The sequence below is a fragment of the Vicia villosa genome, linkage group LG1 (genome assembly GCF_029867415.1).
Source record: "Vicia villosa cultivar HV-30 ecotype Madison, WI linkage group LG1, Vvil1.0, whole genome shotgun sequence".
Taxonomy (NCBI): domain Eukaryota; kingdom Viridiplantae; phylum Streptophyta; class Magnoliopsida; order Fabales; family Fabaceae; genus Vicia; species Vicia villosa.
Window position 1 is genome coordinate 53,255,948 of NC_081180.1, and position 11,832 is coordinate 53,267,779.

At 32.4% G+C, this 11,832-nt stretch overlaps 1 protein-coding gene and 1 long non-coding RNA gene across 2 annotated transcripts; one reads left to right on the plus strand and one right to left on the minus strand.

The window, feature by feature from the left end:
* Window positions 1-465: 465 nt before the first annotated feature.
* On the minus strand, window positions 466-1,520 carry LOC131638016 (ethylene-responsive transcription factor 6-like). Its single transcript, XM_058908582.1, has one exon. The coding sequence runs from the start codon at window positions 1,414-1,416 to the stop codon at window positions 547-549; it is 870 nt and encodes a 289-aa protein (XP_058764565.1). The 5' UTR covers window positions 1,417-1,520; the 3' UTR covers window positions 466-546.
* Window positions 1,521-8,596: 7,076 nt separating this feature from the next.
* On the plus strand, window positions 8,597-10,752 carry LOC131606419 (uncharacterized). Its single transcript, XR_009284834.1, has 3 exons — window positions 8,597-9,004; window positions 9,508-9,605; window positions 10,278-10,752. It is a non-coding gene; the product is annotated as an uncharacterized LOC131606419 (long non-coding RNA).
* The last annotated feature ends 1,080 nt before the right edge of the window (window positions 10,753-11,832 follow it).

Here is an 11,832-nt window from a genome sequence, read left to right on the forward strand (position 1 = left end):
AGGTTACACTTTCTCTATTTCCTCAAATCACTTTTTTTCTTCTTCTTATTAGAAATTGTGTTTATAACTTATTATTCTATCTTGATATTTGTTAATAACAAAGATAGATATAATGTTAATATAAATTTATTTTTAAATTATAAATAATTATAAAATATTTTTTTTAGTGTAAGAAATTTTATCCCGTGCCTCGCACGGGTAGAAATACTAGTTATTCACATATTTACAGAGATCCAGGATTTGGTTGTCCTAGATAGACTATGCTAGCAGATTTACATTTTTAAAAATCTCTTTTCCTCTCTCGTGTTAAATGGTTTAGGATTCATTTGAAGAACATGATGATTTCAATTAAGAGAATCAAAACATCTTAACTAAAAAATATTTAAAATATAACTAATAGTTATTCATACATAATTCAAACTTAGCTTTTTAAACAAAATTAAACAGGCACTTGAAACACATCCATAGAGAAATTTTCAGTCGATAAATTAAATAATTTGATGAAATATACATTTGACGATAACAAAAGAGCCCTAAAATAGAAATTCACACAGCCACTAGAGGTGAAAAACAAAAGGAAGATAACGGCGAGAACGGTGGAATCCCCTTAAAATCACAGTCCCAAAACCCAGTCCAACTTGACGGCGTTAACGGCATCTCTTTAATACAGTTCACATCAAATTCCTCCGTTTTCTCCTTTTTCACCACCGGTTTCACTTCCACCACTTCATCATCTTCCTGTTCACGGCAACGTTTTTTATTGTCACCGGAGTTCTCCGCCGCCTCCGCTGCCGCCACTGCCATGGCGTTGACTTCAAGTGGAAAGTTGAGAATCGCTTTAGATCCGCGCAGCCTAAAAGCTGCACGATCGTACGCTTTAGCGGCTTCGATAGCCGTTTCGAAAGTTCCAAGCCACAGTCTCGAGCCGCGCTTGTTCGGGTCGCGGATCTCGGCGGCGAACTTTCCCCACGGTCTCTGTCTAACTCCTCTGTAGTGCTGTTTCTCAACAACTTCCGGTTTCTGCACAACCACTTCCGGTTTCGGATCTGGTTTACTGAATTGGATCCATTCGGTTTTATTCGGGAGAGCAATTTCCAACGAAGGTTTTCTCTTCAGTTGAGAATTCTTCTCTACTGTTGGCTGAGGTTGAGAAATTAGGGCTTTAGGGCTCTCAGGTTCAGTTGTTTGAGGTTTGGAGTCAAACTCAAAGATCGGAATCTGTGTCTCTGTTTCCATAAGATTATTGAAATAATGATCCAAAGAGATTGAAGAATCATGATTGGTTTGGTTGGTTTGAAATTGAAAATCAAAATCAAAGCTCCAAGGTTGTGAAATTGGAGATGGAAGTGGTGAAAATTCACCAAGGAGATGATATTTGATGCTTTTAAGAGCTGAAACTTCTTCGGCGTTAGCCATAAGAGAAGTTATTATGTGTTACTTGAAATTGAAGTTGGTTTTAGTTTTATTAGAAGAAGAAAAAGAAGATAAGATTGTGTTGTGTGTTTGTCTAAGTGGAGTGGAAAAAGGGTATATATAGAGAGAAGAAAGTTGAAAGTTAGTGAGTGAGTGAGACTTTCTAGTTAGGCGCAAGGATGGTGGCAGGAAGCATCGTTTTTCCTTTTCTTAGTGATTTTTTTTAATTCTTTCTTTGTGGTTTGAATAGTATGTGGTAGGGAACACTTTTGTAAATTTGGTCGTCAACTTGTTTGTTCATGTGACTATGTCTAATGATGCAACTTGTTAATATTAAACTGGTCTTCACTGTTTTGCTGTCGTTTCTCTTGTCGTTACTTGAATGGCGGTCGTTTTGAGTTATCCTATATTCTTATGTGAGCAATGTATTTCACGACTTCGAAATTTGTCTAAATTATATTCTACTGGTTGAAGTAACTTTAATATTTAAATATTTTTCTTCTTATTGTTAGATTGATATTCGTGTTTACTGTTTAGCAATCAAATTTCTACAATACATCATTGAAACTTAATCGAGTTTTACTTGATTCAAGCAATCCTTTGTCAGATTTGTTAAGAAGTTGGCTTAATTGCAACTTTGGTCCCTTTATTATGTATTTTTTTCGATTTTGGTCCCTTCATTTTAAAAACCACGATTTTAGTCCTTTTTTTTTTAATTTTGTATGCAATTTTAGTCCCCTCTCCGATTCATAACTTATTTTTAATGATGTTATTAAATTATTATATTTATTAAAAAAATAAAAAAATAAATTAAATTATTATGAATATTTTCAAAAATAAATATATGGGTTAATACTACTTTACCCCCCTGCCATATAAGCGAGATTCGGTTTACCCCCCTCTAAAAAAAAACTTATTGGACAAACCTTGCAAAATAAAGATTCCATCAAATTTGACCCTGATCAGTTTTTTTGGCCAAGATTCTTAAAATCTTGCCTACGTGGCATTTTTGGTAGTGTTGACTGTACAACACATTGCTTATGTGGCACAGTCAGCACTGCCACGTGGAATTTTTTTTTTTTAATTTTTTTTTTGAAAAATTTTTTTATTAATTTTTTTTATTAATTTTGTTGATTTTTTAAATTTTTTTTAAAAAAAAAATTAATATTTTTTTTACGTTTTTATTATATATAAATTATAAAAAAATTGAAAAAGAATTATAGAAAATTGAAAAAATTTACGTTTTTATTAATTTTTTTTCCAAAATTGTTTTACTGTTTTTTTTTATTATTTTTAAAATTTATTTTTATTATATATAAATTCGCAGGTATTTTCAAATCCGTAGGTAAATCCACAGGTATTGTCAAATTCGCAGGTAAATCCGCATGTATTTTTAAAGGTAAATCCGCAGGTAATTTTAAATTCGTAGTTAAATCCGCAGGTATTGTCAAATCCATAGGTAAATCCGCAGGTATTTTTAAATCCGTAGGTAAATCCGTAGGTATTGTCAAATTCGTAGGTAAATCCGCAGGTATTGACAAATTCGCAAGTAAATTCGCAGGTATTGTCAAATTCGTAGGTAAATCCGCAGGTAAATTCGCAGGTAAATCCCCAGGTATTGTCAAATTCGTAGGTAAATCCGCAGGTATTTTTAAATCTGTACGTAAATCCGCAGGTACTGTCAAATATTTTTTAAAAACGTAAAAAAATATTAAATTTTTAAAAAAAAAAACTAATTTTAAAAAAAAATAATTTTTTTTTAAAAAAAAGTTAATTTTTAAAAAAAATAATAATTTTTAAAAAAAAATAAAAAAAAAATAAATTCCACGTGGCAGTGCTGACTGTGCCACATTGCTTATGTGTTGTACAGTCAGCACTACAAAAAATGCCACGTAGGCAAGATTCTAAGAATCTTGGCCAAAAAAACTGATCAGGGTCAATATTAATGGAATCTTTATTTTGCAAGGTTTGTCCAATAAGTTTTTTTTTAGAGGGGGGTAAACCGAATCTCGCTTATATGGCAGGGGGGTAAAGTAGTATTAACTCTAAATATTTTATTCTAAAAATATTAAAAATTATTATATTTGAAAAAAATTAAAATAACCTAGAATAAATTAAACTATCATTAATAATATATTAATGTACACCGAATTTAATTTCAATTACCATAAATTTAATTTTATTTAATTTAGTTATCATGAATTAAAATTATCAGAAAAAAATAAACAAGATTTTAGGTTGGTTGGATATCACCCCATTTACAATCTACCTACTCGTGAAAAAAAAGTACAGGCTTCTTCTTCGTTTCACCTCCTCCATCTCAAGATCTAACAAAGTAGCTTCTTCCATGGCTACTTACACGGTTCTTCCTCCATGGCCGCCTACAAGGTTCCTCCGTGACTGATGAATTTCTTCGAACTATAACCACATAGTGTAATATTTGACTGTCGTAACTCCAGCCATTATATAGGTGGTCATAGGGAAAAGGTCCCCTTCTTTCTTCCTCATCGATCTCTCGAAATTTCTTCATCTTTTTCGATCTATTTACATTTATGATTTTGGGTATAATTGATTGTTGTTTCTCAAAACAATTTTAGGGATTTGTTATAGATCTATCAAAAGAATTACCTTTGCTAAAATAAAACTCAGAAAATTAGATATGTTTTTCAAAATCAATGAGATTACTGTCTTCATTTTCTGCAGATCTACTAAAAAAGCTACTTTGCTTCCATGGAAAAGATTTTCTAGTTTCAACCTTATTTTTATTATTTGTTCACTAAACCTTAATAAGAGAAATATGAGCTTATGAGTTTTGTTAAAAAATCTAAACGTTCTGGATTTTGTCAGATTAATATATATGGGATTAATAATAATGATACTGTGAACTTAATTAAACAAGATTAGGATTTTGCAAGATTTTTGTTTGGTAATCTTCTTTGTAATTAAATGTTCCATATTTTTTTCAATTTAAGAAACAAATTTCAAAAATTTTCCACAATTTTCATAAATGGGTCTGACAAAGATGTGTGATCTTCTTTGAATGTTTTAATCTTTTAAATTTAATTTAGTTAATTTATTTAAATTTATGCTAATTCAAATTTATTTTTTATTTTAATACTATTATTAGATAAAAAATAATAAGTTTTGAAAATTCATATCGATTAAATTTTTTTTTATATTTTTTAATAAATATAATAATTTATATTATTATTGAAACAAAAAATAATTACAAATGAAGTGGAATTTAAATAATGCCATCTAATTATTTGGTCAAATAGAAAATGACACGTCATCAAAAATATTGCCACATGATTAAAAATAAGTTATAATTGGAAGAGGGGACTAAAATTCAATACAAAACTTAAAAAAGGGACCAAAATCGTGATTTTTAAAATAGGGGGATTAAAATCGAAAAAAATACATAATAGGGGCACCAAACTTGCAATTAAGCCTAAGAAGTTATAATTCATTGTTTTGTAAAAAGTCTATATTCAGCATAGATGTGTTTGACTTAGATAAAGTATTAGAAGTCACTTGATTCGACAGAGTCGATATGTCGAATATAACATATATTTAGTGTGTTGAGGTAAAAAATATAAGTTTGTATATTTTGAGTTTGGACCTTGATCACTTATAAATAGGAATGATATTGTATAGTTTTACACACTTAACAATTTTAACAGCTTCACAAGTTTCGAAATATTTTTCTCTCATTATCAATTTCTCTTTTCTCTTTATTTCTTTTTCCTCATCTTTCTTGAAAACCCTAATTATTCCAACAAAATGATATTAGAGCTGGGTTGCAATTCATAGTGAATCTGTAATGACAAACAGAAACAGAACATCAACGCAACTTTCAGCAAATCTACCGATTTCAAATGTGAGAACTAAGAACGGTGGGTTGATCAAATAAATGTCATCTTCAAATTTATGGATGTGGCTAAAATCGTGAATGATGGAGTATCGACATTGAAAGCGAATGCAAATGATGTTCAGAAAGCTGTGCATAGGGATCAAAAGAAGAAAGATGGAAATGTTTTGTTCTTGATTTAGCAGTGTGTGGATCCTAACGTGTTCGAGAAGATCATTGAAGAGGAAACGGCCAAAAGAGCGTGTGACAAGTTGAAGAACTTGTACAGCCAAGATAAAAAACTAAAGAGGGTGAAGTTGCAAACGCTGAGTAAAAAACTCAAGATGTCTCAGATGAAGGAAAATGAATCAGTCTCAAAATGTTTTTCATGTGTGGTGGTGTTAACGAACCAGATGAATGTATTTGGTGAATCGATCAACAATTTGCAGAAAATTGAGAAAGTGTTGAGATCTTTGATTGCAAATTTTGATGAAGTGATGTGTTGCTAGATATTAGTCATTGTTTATTATATTGAATATGTGATTTGATGTAATTACCAGCGTCAAGAGAATCTACAAGGTCATTCACACAAGACTAATTGATGGAAAAAATAAATAAGTGAAGCTTGTTCGATTTTGTGGTCTTGCAATGCACAAAAAGGATTATACCCCTATAGTACGCCTTCAAGAATCTCATCGATTTAATTTTGTTCAATTATGGTATCTTCAAGAGCAAGCAATTAATCACCAAGAGCCTTAAACTAAGCATATATTAAGTAATGGTACATTTTTCTTTCTTTGTGGATTTAAGTTCAAATTGATGTTGTCCGACAAGTATTTTTATCATCGTGTTTAAATACTTGTGAATACAATCCCAAACTTCATAAGCATTTTTACATGCAAGAACCACATGTAGTATTGAATTTGAAATCTTAGAGAATAGTTAAATGAATAGCGTTTGATCTTGAACAATCTAGGCTTCATGACCAAATGCGTCCAAATTGCTTTGACGATCAAGATCTAATTTACCACAAATTTGGTTATCTTGTATGTGAGAATGATGCCTTCAACTTGTCGATTCTATAATAGAAAGTTGTTACCTTATAGATTGATAAATAGTTTCGAATCAAGTGAGTTATGCGGGGGGGGGGGGGGGGAAGTTGGGTTGAATGAAGTGAAGATATGAGAAGATTGAACTGGTCCCTAAGAGATTGAAGACTCATGAACTTCCATTAAAGCTTTTTGAAGCCTTTTCATAAGAGAACTCGGTTTAGCTAAAGAAGCGGAAGGAGATCAAGAGTGATTGATACTATAATAGAAATATTCAAAGTATGATTTCATTTTAATTTCAAAAAATTGATTACACCATTTTTTGCATATTCAACTTCATACTATAAAGGAAGTTTGTCATGTACTAATAAACTTTTAACTAGGGGATATCTCTTATCATTGTTTAATATGGATAATGATCAATAATTTCAACTGGGGGCCTAAATCGTTCAAAGTCAATGAATGTTGGTTCAAAAACAAAGATTTTTTGTTGTTCGTGGAGAAGGAGTGGAAGAACTTAAGAATATAATGAAGCAGTGATTTAGTGATTAATGAGAAATTGAAGCAGCTCAAAGTGAATCTTAGAAGGTGGAACACATAAGTGTTAAGTAGGGTTAATATGGAGGTTGAAGAAGGGAGGAAGGAGATCAATGAAGCAGATGAATTTTTGTCTAGTTGTAAGGAGAGTCAAGTGGAGGAGTTGGTAGCTAAGAGAAGTGTAGCAACTAGCCAGATATGGAAGAAATTATTGTTAAAAAAACATGTTATTACCAAAATATAGGCTCAAGTGGAATAGAAAATGTGACACCAATAGTAGATACTTTCACTACATTATGAAGGGGAGGCAACGGAGGAATTTCTTTGGTTCAATCCAAACTGACAAAGGCATGGCAGAGATTGTGGGTGACGTAAAATAAGAAGTTAGGAGGCACTTCAGGGAGAAGTTCATGGAAACTAATTTCAATTGTCCTCTATTAGAAGTTATCACTTTTAGAGAGTTGTCTCATTTGAAAAGTAGCTCGTTTGAGGACATTTTCATTGATCAAGAAATCAAGGACGCGGTTTGGGGGTATGAGGGGTCCAAAAGTCCGGGGTCGGACTAATACAACTTCATTTTCATAAGGAAGTGTTGGCACTTTATTAAGAAAGACATTACTAGATTTTTCAAGGATTTTCATAGGAAAGCTAAATTATGAAGAAATTACTTCATCCTTCTTAACATTTATTCCAAAAAATAATAATCCTCTTGGGCTCGAAGAGTATAAATCGATATGCATAGTTAGGTGTCTTTCCAAAGCTTTGTGCAAACTCCTTGCAGCCAGGTTGAAAAGGGTACTGGGAACTCTGATTTCTAATTTCCAGAGTGTATTAGTTGCAAATGAGATAACGGATCATGCAAATAAAGTGAAGAAGGTTTGTTTGATATTTAAGGTCAGTTTTGAAAAAGCATATGACTAGGTGAGTTGGGAGTTCCTTAAGTACATGATGAGGAGAATAAGGTTTGGATTATGTGGATGAAGTGGATGGAGCCAACAATTTTCTCAATTCAAATGTTAGTTTTGGTTAACGGGAGCCCAACTAAGGATTTCAAAGTGGGAAGGTGATCGGTGGTTTTTACATGTTTATTTATCAGTTAGTTCAGTTACCTTTCCTTTATATTGTCAAGCATTTTACTTCATTCTTCTACATTTTATGCTTTGGTTGTGTATTTTACTGTTTGCAGGCTCAAAGGAATAAATCAAGACAAGTCAATGCGAAAAAGTACAAAAAGGAGAGTTCCGAAGGACCAACAAGATTGATTTACGGTTAACATCCAGGTGGACAACGGTTGTTAAGGTTTTTGTACGATTAGACTATAGTAGATATCACCTAGGAATAGGGATACCCTATAGTTACCGGTTAACTCACTACGCCAAAATTGATTTTTTGTATCGCCTAATTTAATAGCACTTTTAAAGAAAGTGCTATTAAAGAGGAAAAAATATATCTATAATAGCACTTTATGATTAGGTGCTATTATAGAATACACCCAATGTGATTTTGATAGCACTTTGTGACAAAACGCTATTATTAAACTTCCGTATGATAGCGCTTTCTCTAAAACGCTATTAATATTCTTTTTTAAGATAGCAGTTTTTTATAAAACACTATTATTTGACTACTTATATTACCGTTTATCAAAAGCGCTATATTTTATTTAATATATAATTAATTAATTAATTAATAAAAAATAAAAAAAACAAAACACTTTTGTTCAAAAAGTTTTCATTTTGGTACACACATTTTTGACCCTCACCGCCAAAAACAGAAACACGATCCTCAGTTCCTCACTAATTCTCCCAACCGATTCACTTCTTTCGTTTCATCGATTCTTCCTCGTCAGCCATCGATTCACCATCGTCAGCCCTTCCTTCGTTTGATCGATTCACCACCGTCAGCCCTTCCTTTGTTTCATCGATTCACCACTGTTTCACCGGAAAGAAAGAACGAACAAAATCCATTCGTCAGCCATCGATTTACCATCATTTCACCACCGAAAAGAGGAAACACGATCGATTCAGATTCACCTCCGAATCACCCACTCAAACAGAAAGAGGAAACGCTAGAAAGAAAGAACGAATAGATCCTATTCTCCGTCAAATTCAGCCCTTCGTCAGCTCACCACCGACGTCCCTCTCTTCATTGGTATCTGGTAATCTTTTCTTTCTCAGTTTTTGCTATATCTTTCTTCTGTGTGTTGCTTTTGAGCGTTGTGATGTCTTTGTGCTGATGGATACACATGATTTTGAGTAGCGATAATGAGAGTTTGTGAGGTTAAGCTGCAGTTTAATGGTGTCATGCGATTTGAGTGATGCGCTTATCATATAAGTGCTTAAGTATAAGCTTATTGTATAGCATTGTCACAAACTAAAAATAGCTTATGAACATGTCTAAAGTTGTTTTCGTAAGCTCTTTCAAACCGACTAACAAGTGTTTATGCTAAAAGATAACTCAAATAATTCAATCTAAACTGATACGGAAAGTGACTACTAGGGAGTGCTGACATTGATTAAATAGCCAGTGGGGGATGTGTTATAAAAATCTAATTCATTAAGGAAGCTCACGACAAATAACTGTTACTGGAACATAGCTTAAAGCTCTTTGAAATCTCTTTAGAGTTTGGACGGTTAATGTTGGGTGTTTTTCTGATTTCAGGAAAAACTTTATCAGTGGCTCTATAGACAGCAAGACTGTGGATCAAGAGTTGCAACACTTGTTATAAGATTTTACTTTTTTCTATCATATATGATTTGGTAAAGAAATGTAGCATTGTGATCATAATTTCAGAGACCTTTTAACCTTATAGACGATATATACTATCAGATAAGTACGATTTAAATGATATCCCCTGTTAATTTCACTTATGTTTGATTTTAAATTAGTGGTATGCGGTAGGCGAGTTCATAATCTGTTTTGGATTAATTTCACTGTTCTCTGTTTTGCAATTTGTATTTGTTATGCCATTTGAGTATCTTACTAATGGTACAATCATTTGTTATGAAGTGGTATAACAGTTTCGGGTAAGGACGGGGTGGGAGTGGTTGAGGGAAAGAAGGGGGGAACGAAAATCCCTGTTAGTTTAATTTTGGTTTCTGTTGGGGAATTTCATTCATGTTTCTTAGATGATTGACTTAAGTTGTCTCCTGGTATATTTTCTCACTTGTGTAGGAGTGAAGGCTAGTTAGCTATATTTTAAATGTTATGTGACATAGATTTGCTAAAATCCAGTTTTCAAAGGTAGAATGGAATTTTGTTTAGAGGCAACTAGCAAATCTTTCTTAGTAGTTTAGACAGCTAGTCAATCTTTCTTGTTAGTTTAGATTTTGTTTATACTATATGTGAAGGCAACTTTATGCTCTCATGTTCTTTGTGCATGTTTATGCAATACAATTTTGTTAAAAAGTCTTCTCTTATGCTTGTTGTAGGTAGAGACTTTAAAATATGTTATATCCCTCGTCGCATTGGCAAGAACATGGAGAACCGAAGGCGTTACCGACGACAACAGGTCGTACTTTTTATATAAATAAACCTTAGAATCTTGGATTTTTACTTATTAGGAGGAAAAATTGTTGTTAACTTTGTCACCCTGAATGATAACTTCTTTTCCCTTGTTGGTTGTGTATGGATTGGAAAGTGAGTTTAAGTAATTTGATGTTGATTGTGCCCTTAATGCTACTGTAAACACGTGTTGATATACAAGAAGTACATTTTCTTTCGTTCAATCCTACCGATAAGCGGACAAAAATTACTTATACTGATCAAGTGGGTAAAATGCATAGAGTAAGCCAAGGTGCACCAGAACAGGTAACAACTAACAAGTACAGTTTCAAATTACACTCTCAGCTAATACAATTATGGTTACATTCATTATTGTCTTGTAGAAGCCTTAAGGTACTTGTTTCAAATTAGGAGAGTAGAATTGTCATCCGTGTTTTTTTACTTCAAATGTCAAAAATGAAATAAATTGAAAAGTGGAGACAAACTAAAAGAACAACATATATTTCATTTTTGAATAATGACACTTGCATATAGTTCTCATTTTTCAATGTGTTGTTGAATGAATTTATTCACTTGACTCGGTTATTTCTACATTTCAGCACAATACCAAATACTACTACAGAATTAGAAGTGGTGATTCTTGAGAATTTTTGTTTGAAGCACCTCCCGAAGTTGAACCAGATGCCCCTTACAAATTTGGGATCATTGGTACATTGAAATGGAAATGCCAGAGGATTTTAATTTTGTTATAGGTTCAATGAAATGCCAGAGTTTTGCTAGTTTCATTGGTGTCACAGTTTGTCAGTTAGTTCTAATAAGCTTGGACAATTGGAGCGCAACAAAAAAAGAGGTTGTGGGGGTTTATAAACAAAACATTTGGAATGCATGCATCTATAAATTTGGCTATGCAAATGTCCTATATATATGTTATGATATTTGTAAACAATTGGATTTGGTTTAAAATGTTATTTGGTATTTTTGGATAATATGTATGCAATGAGTAACTTAAAATTATTTGTATTGAATTGAATGTAGCTTTTTGATATTTGCACACCAAAAGTATGATTTTGTGTACAAAAAAAAACAGTGTACTACAATAGTGTTTTCGTAGAGAGTGCTATTAATGACACATCCTATAATAGCACTTTTAAGAGAAAGCGCTATCAAACATGTGCCATATATTAGCGCTTTCTTTGAGAGTGCTATCAAACATGTGCCATATATTAGCGTTTTTGTTGAAAGTGCTATCAAACATGTGCCATATAATAGCACTTCGTTTGAAAGCGCTATCAAACATGTGCCCTATAATAGCACTTAATTTGAAAGTGCTATCAAAATCAAATAAAAAAATGTGCAAAATGTCCACTTCGGTAGCGCTTAAGAAAAAGTGCTATTAAAAACTGGTACTTTAATAGCGCTTTTAAAGTGCTATTAAACAAAAAACTTTTATAATAGCGGCGCGGTTAATAGCGCTTTTAAGCG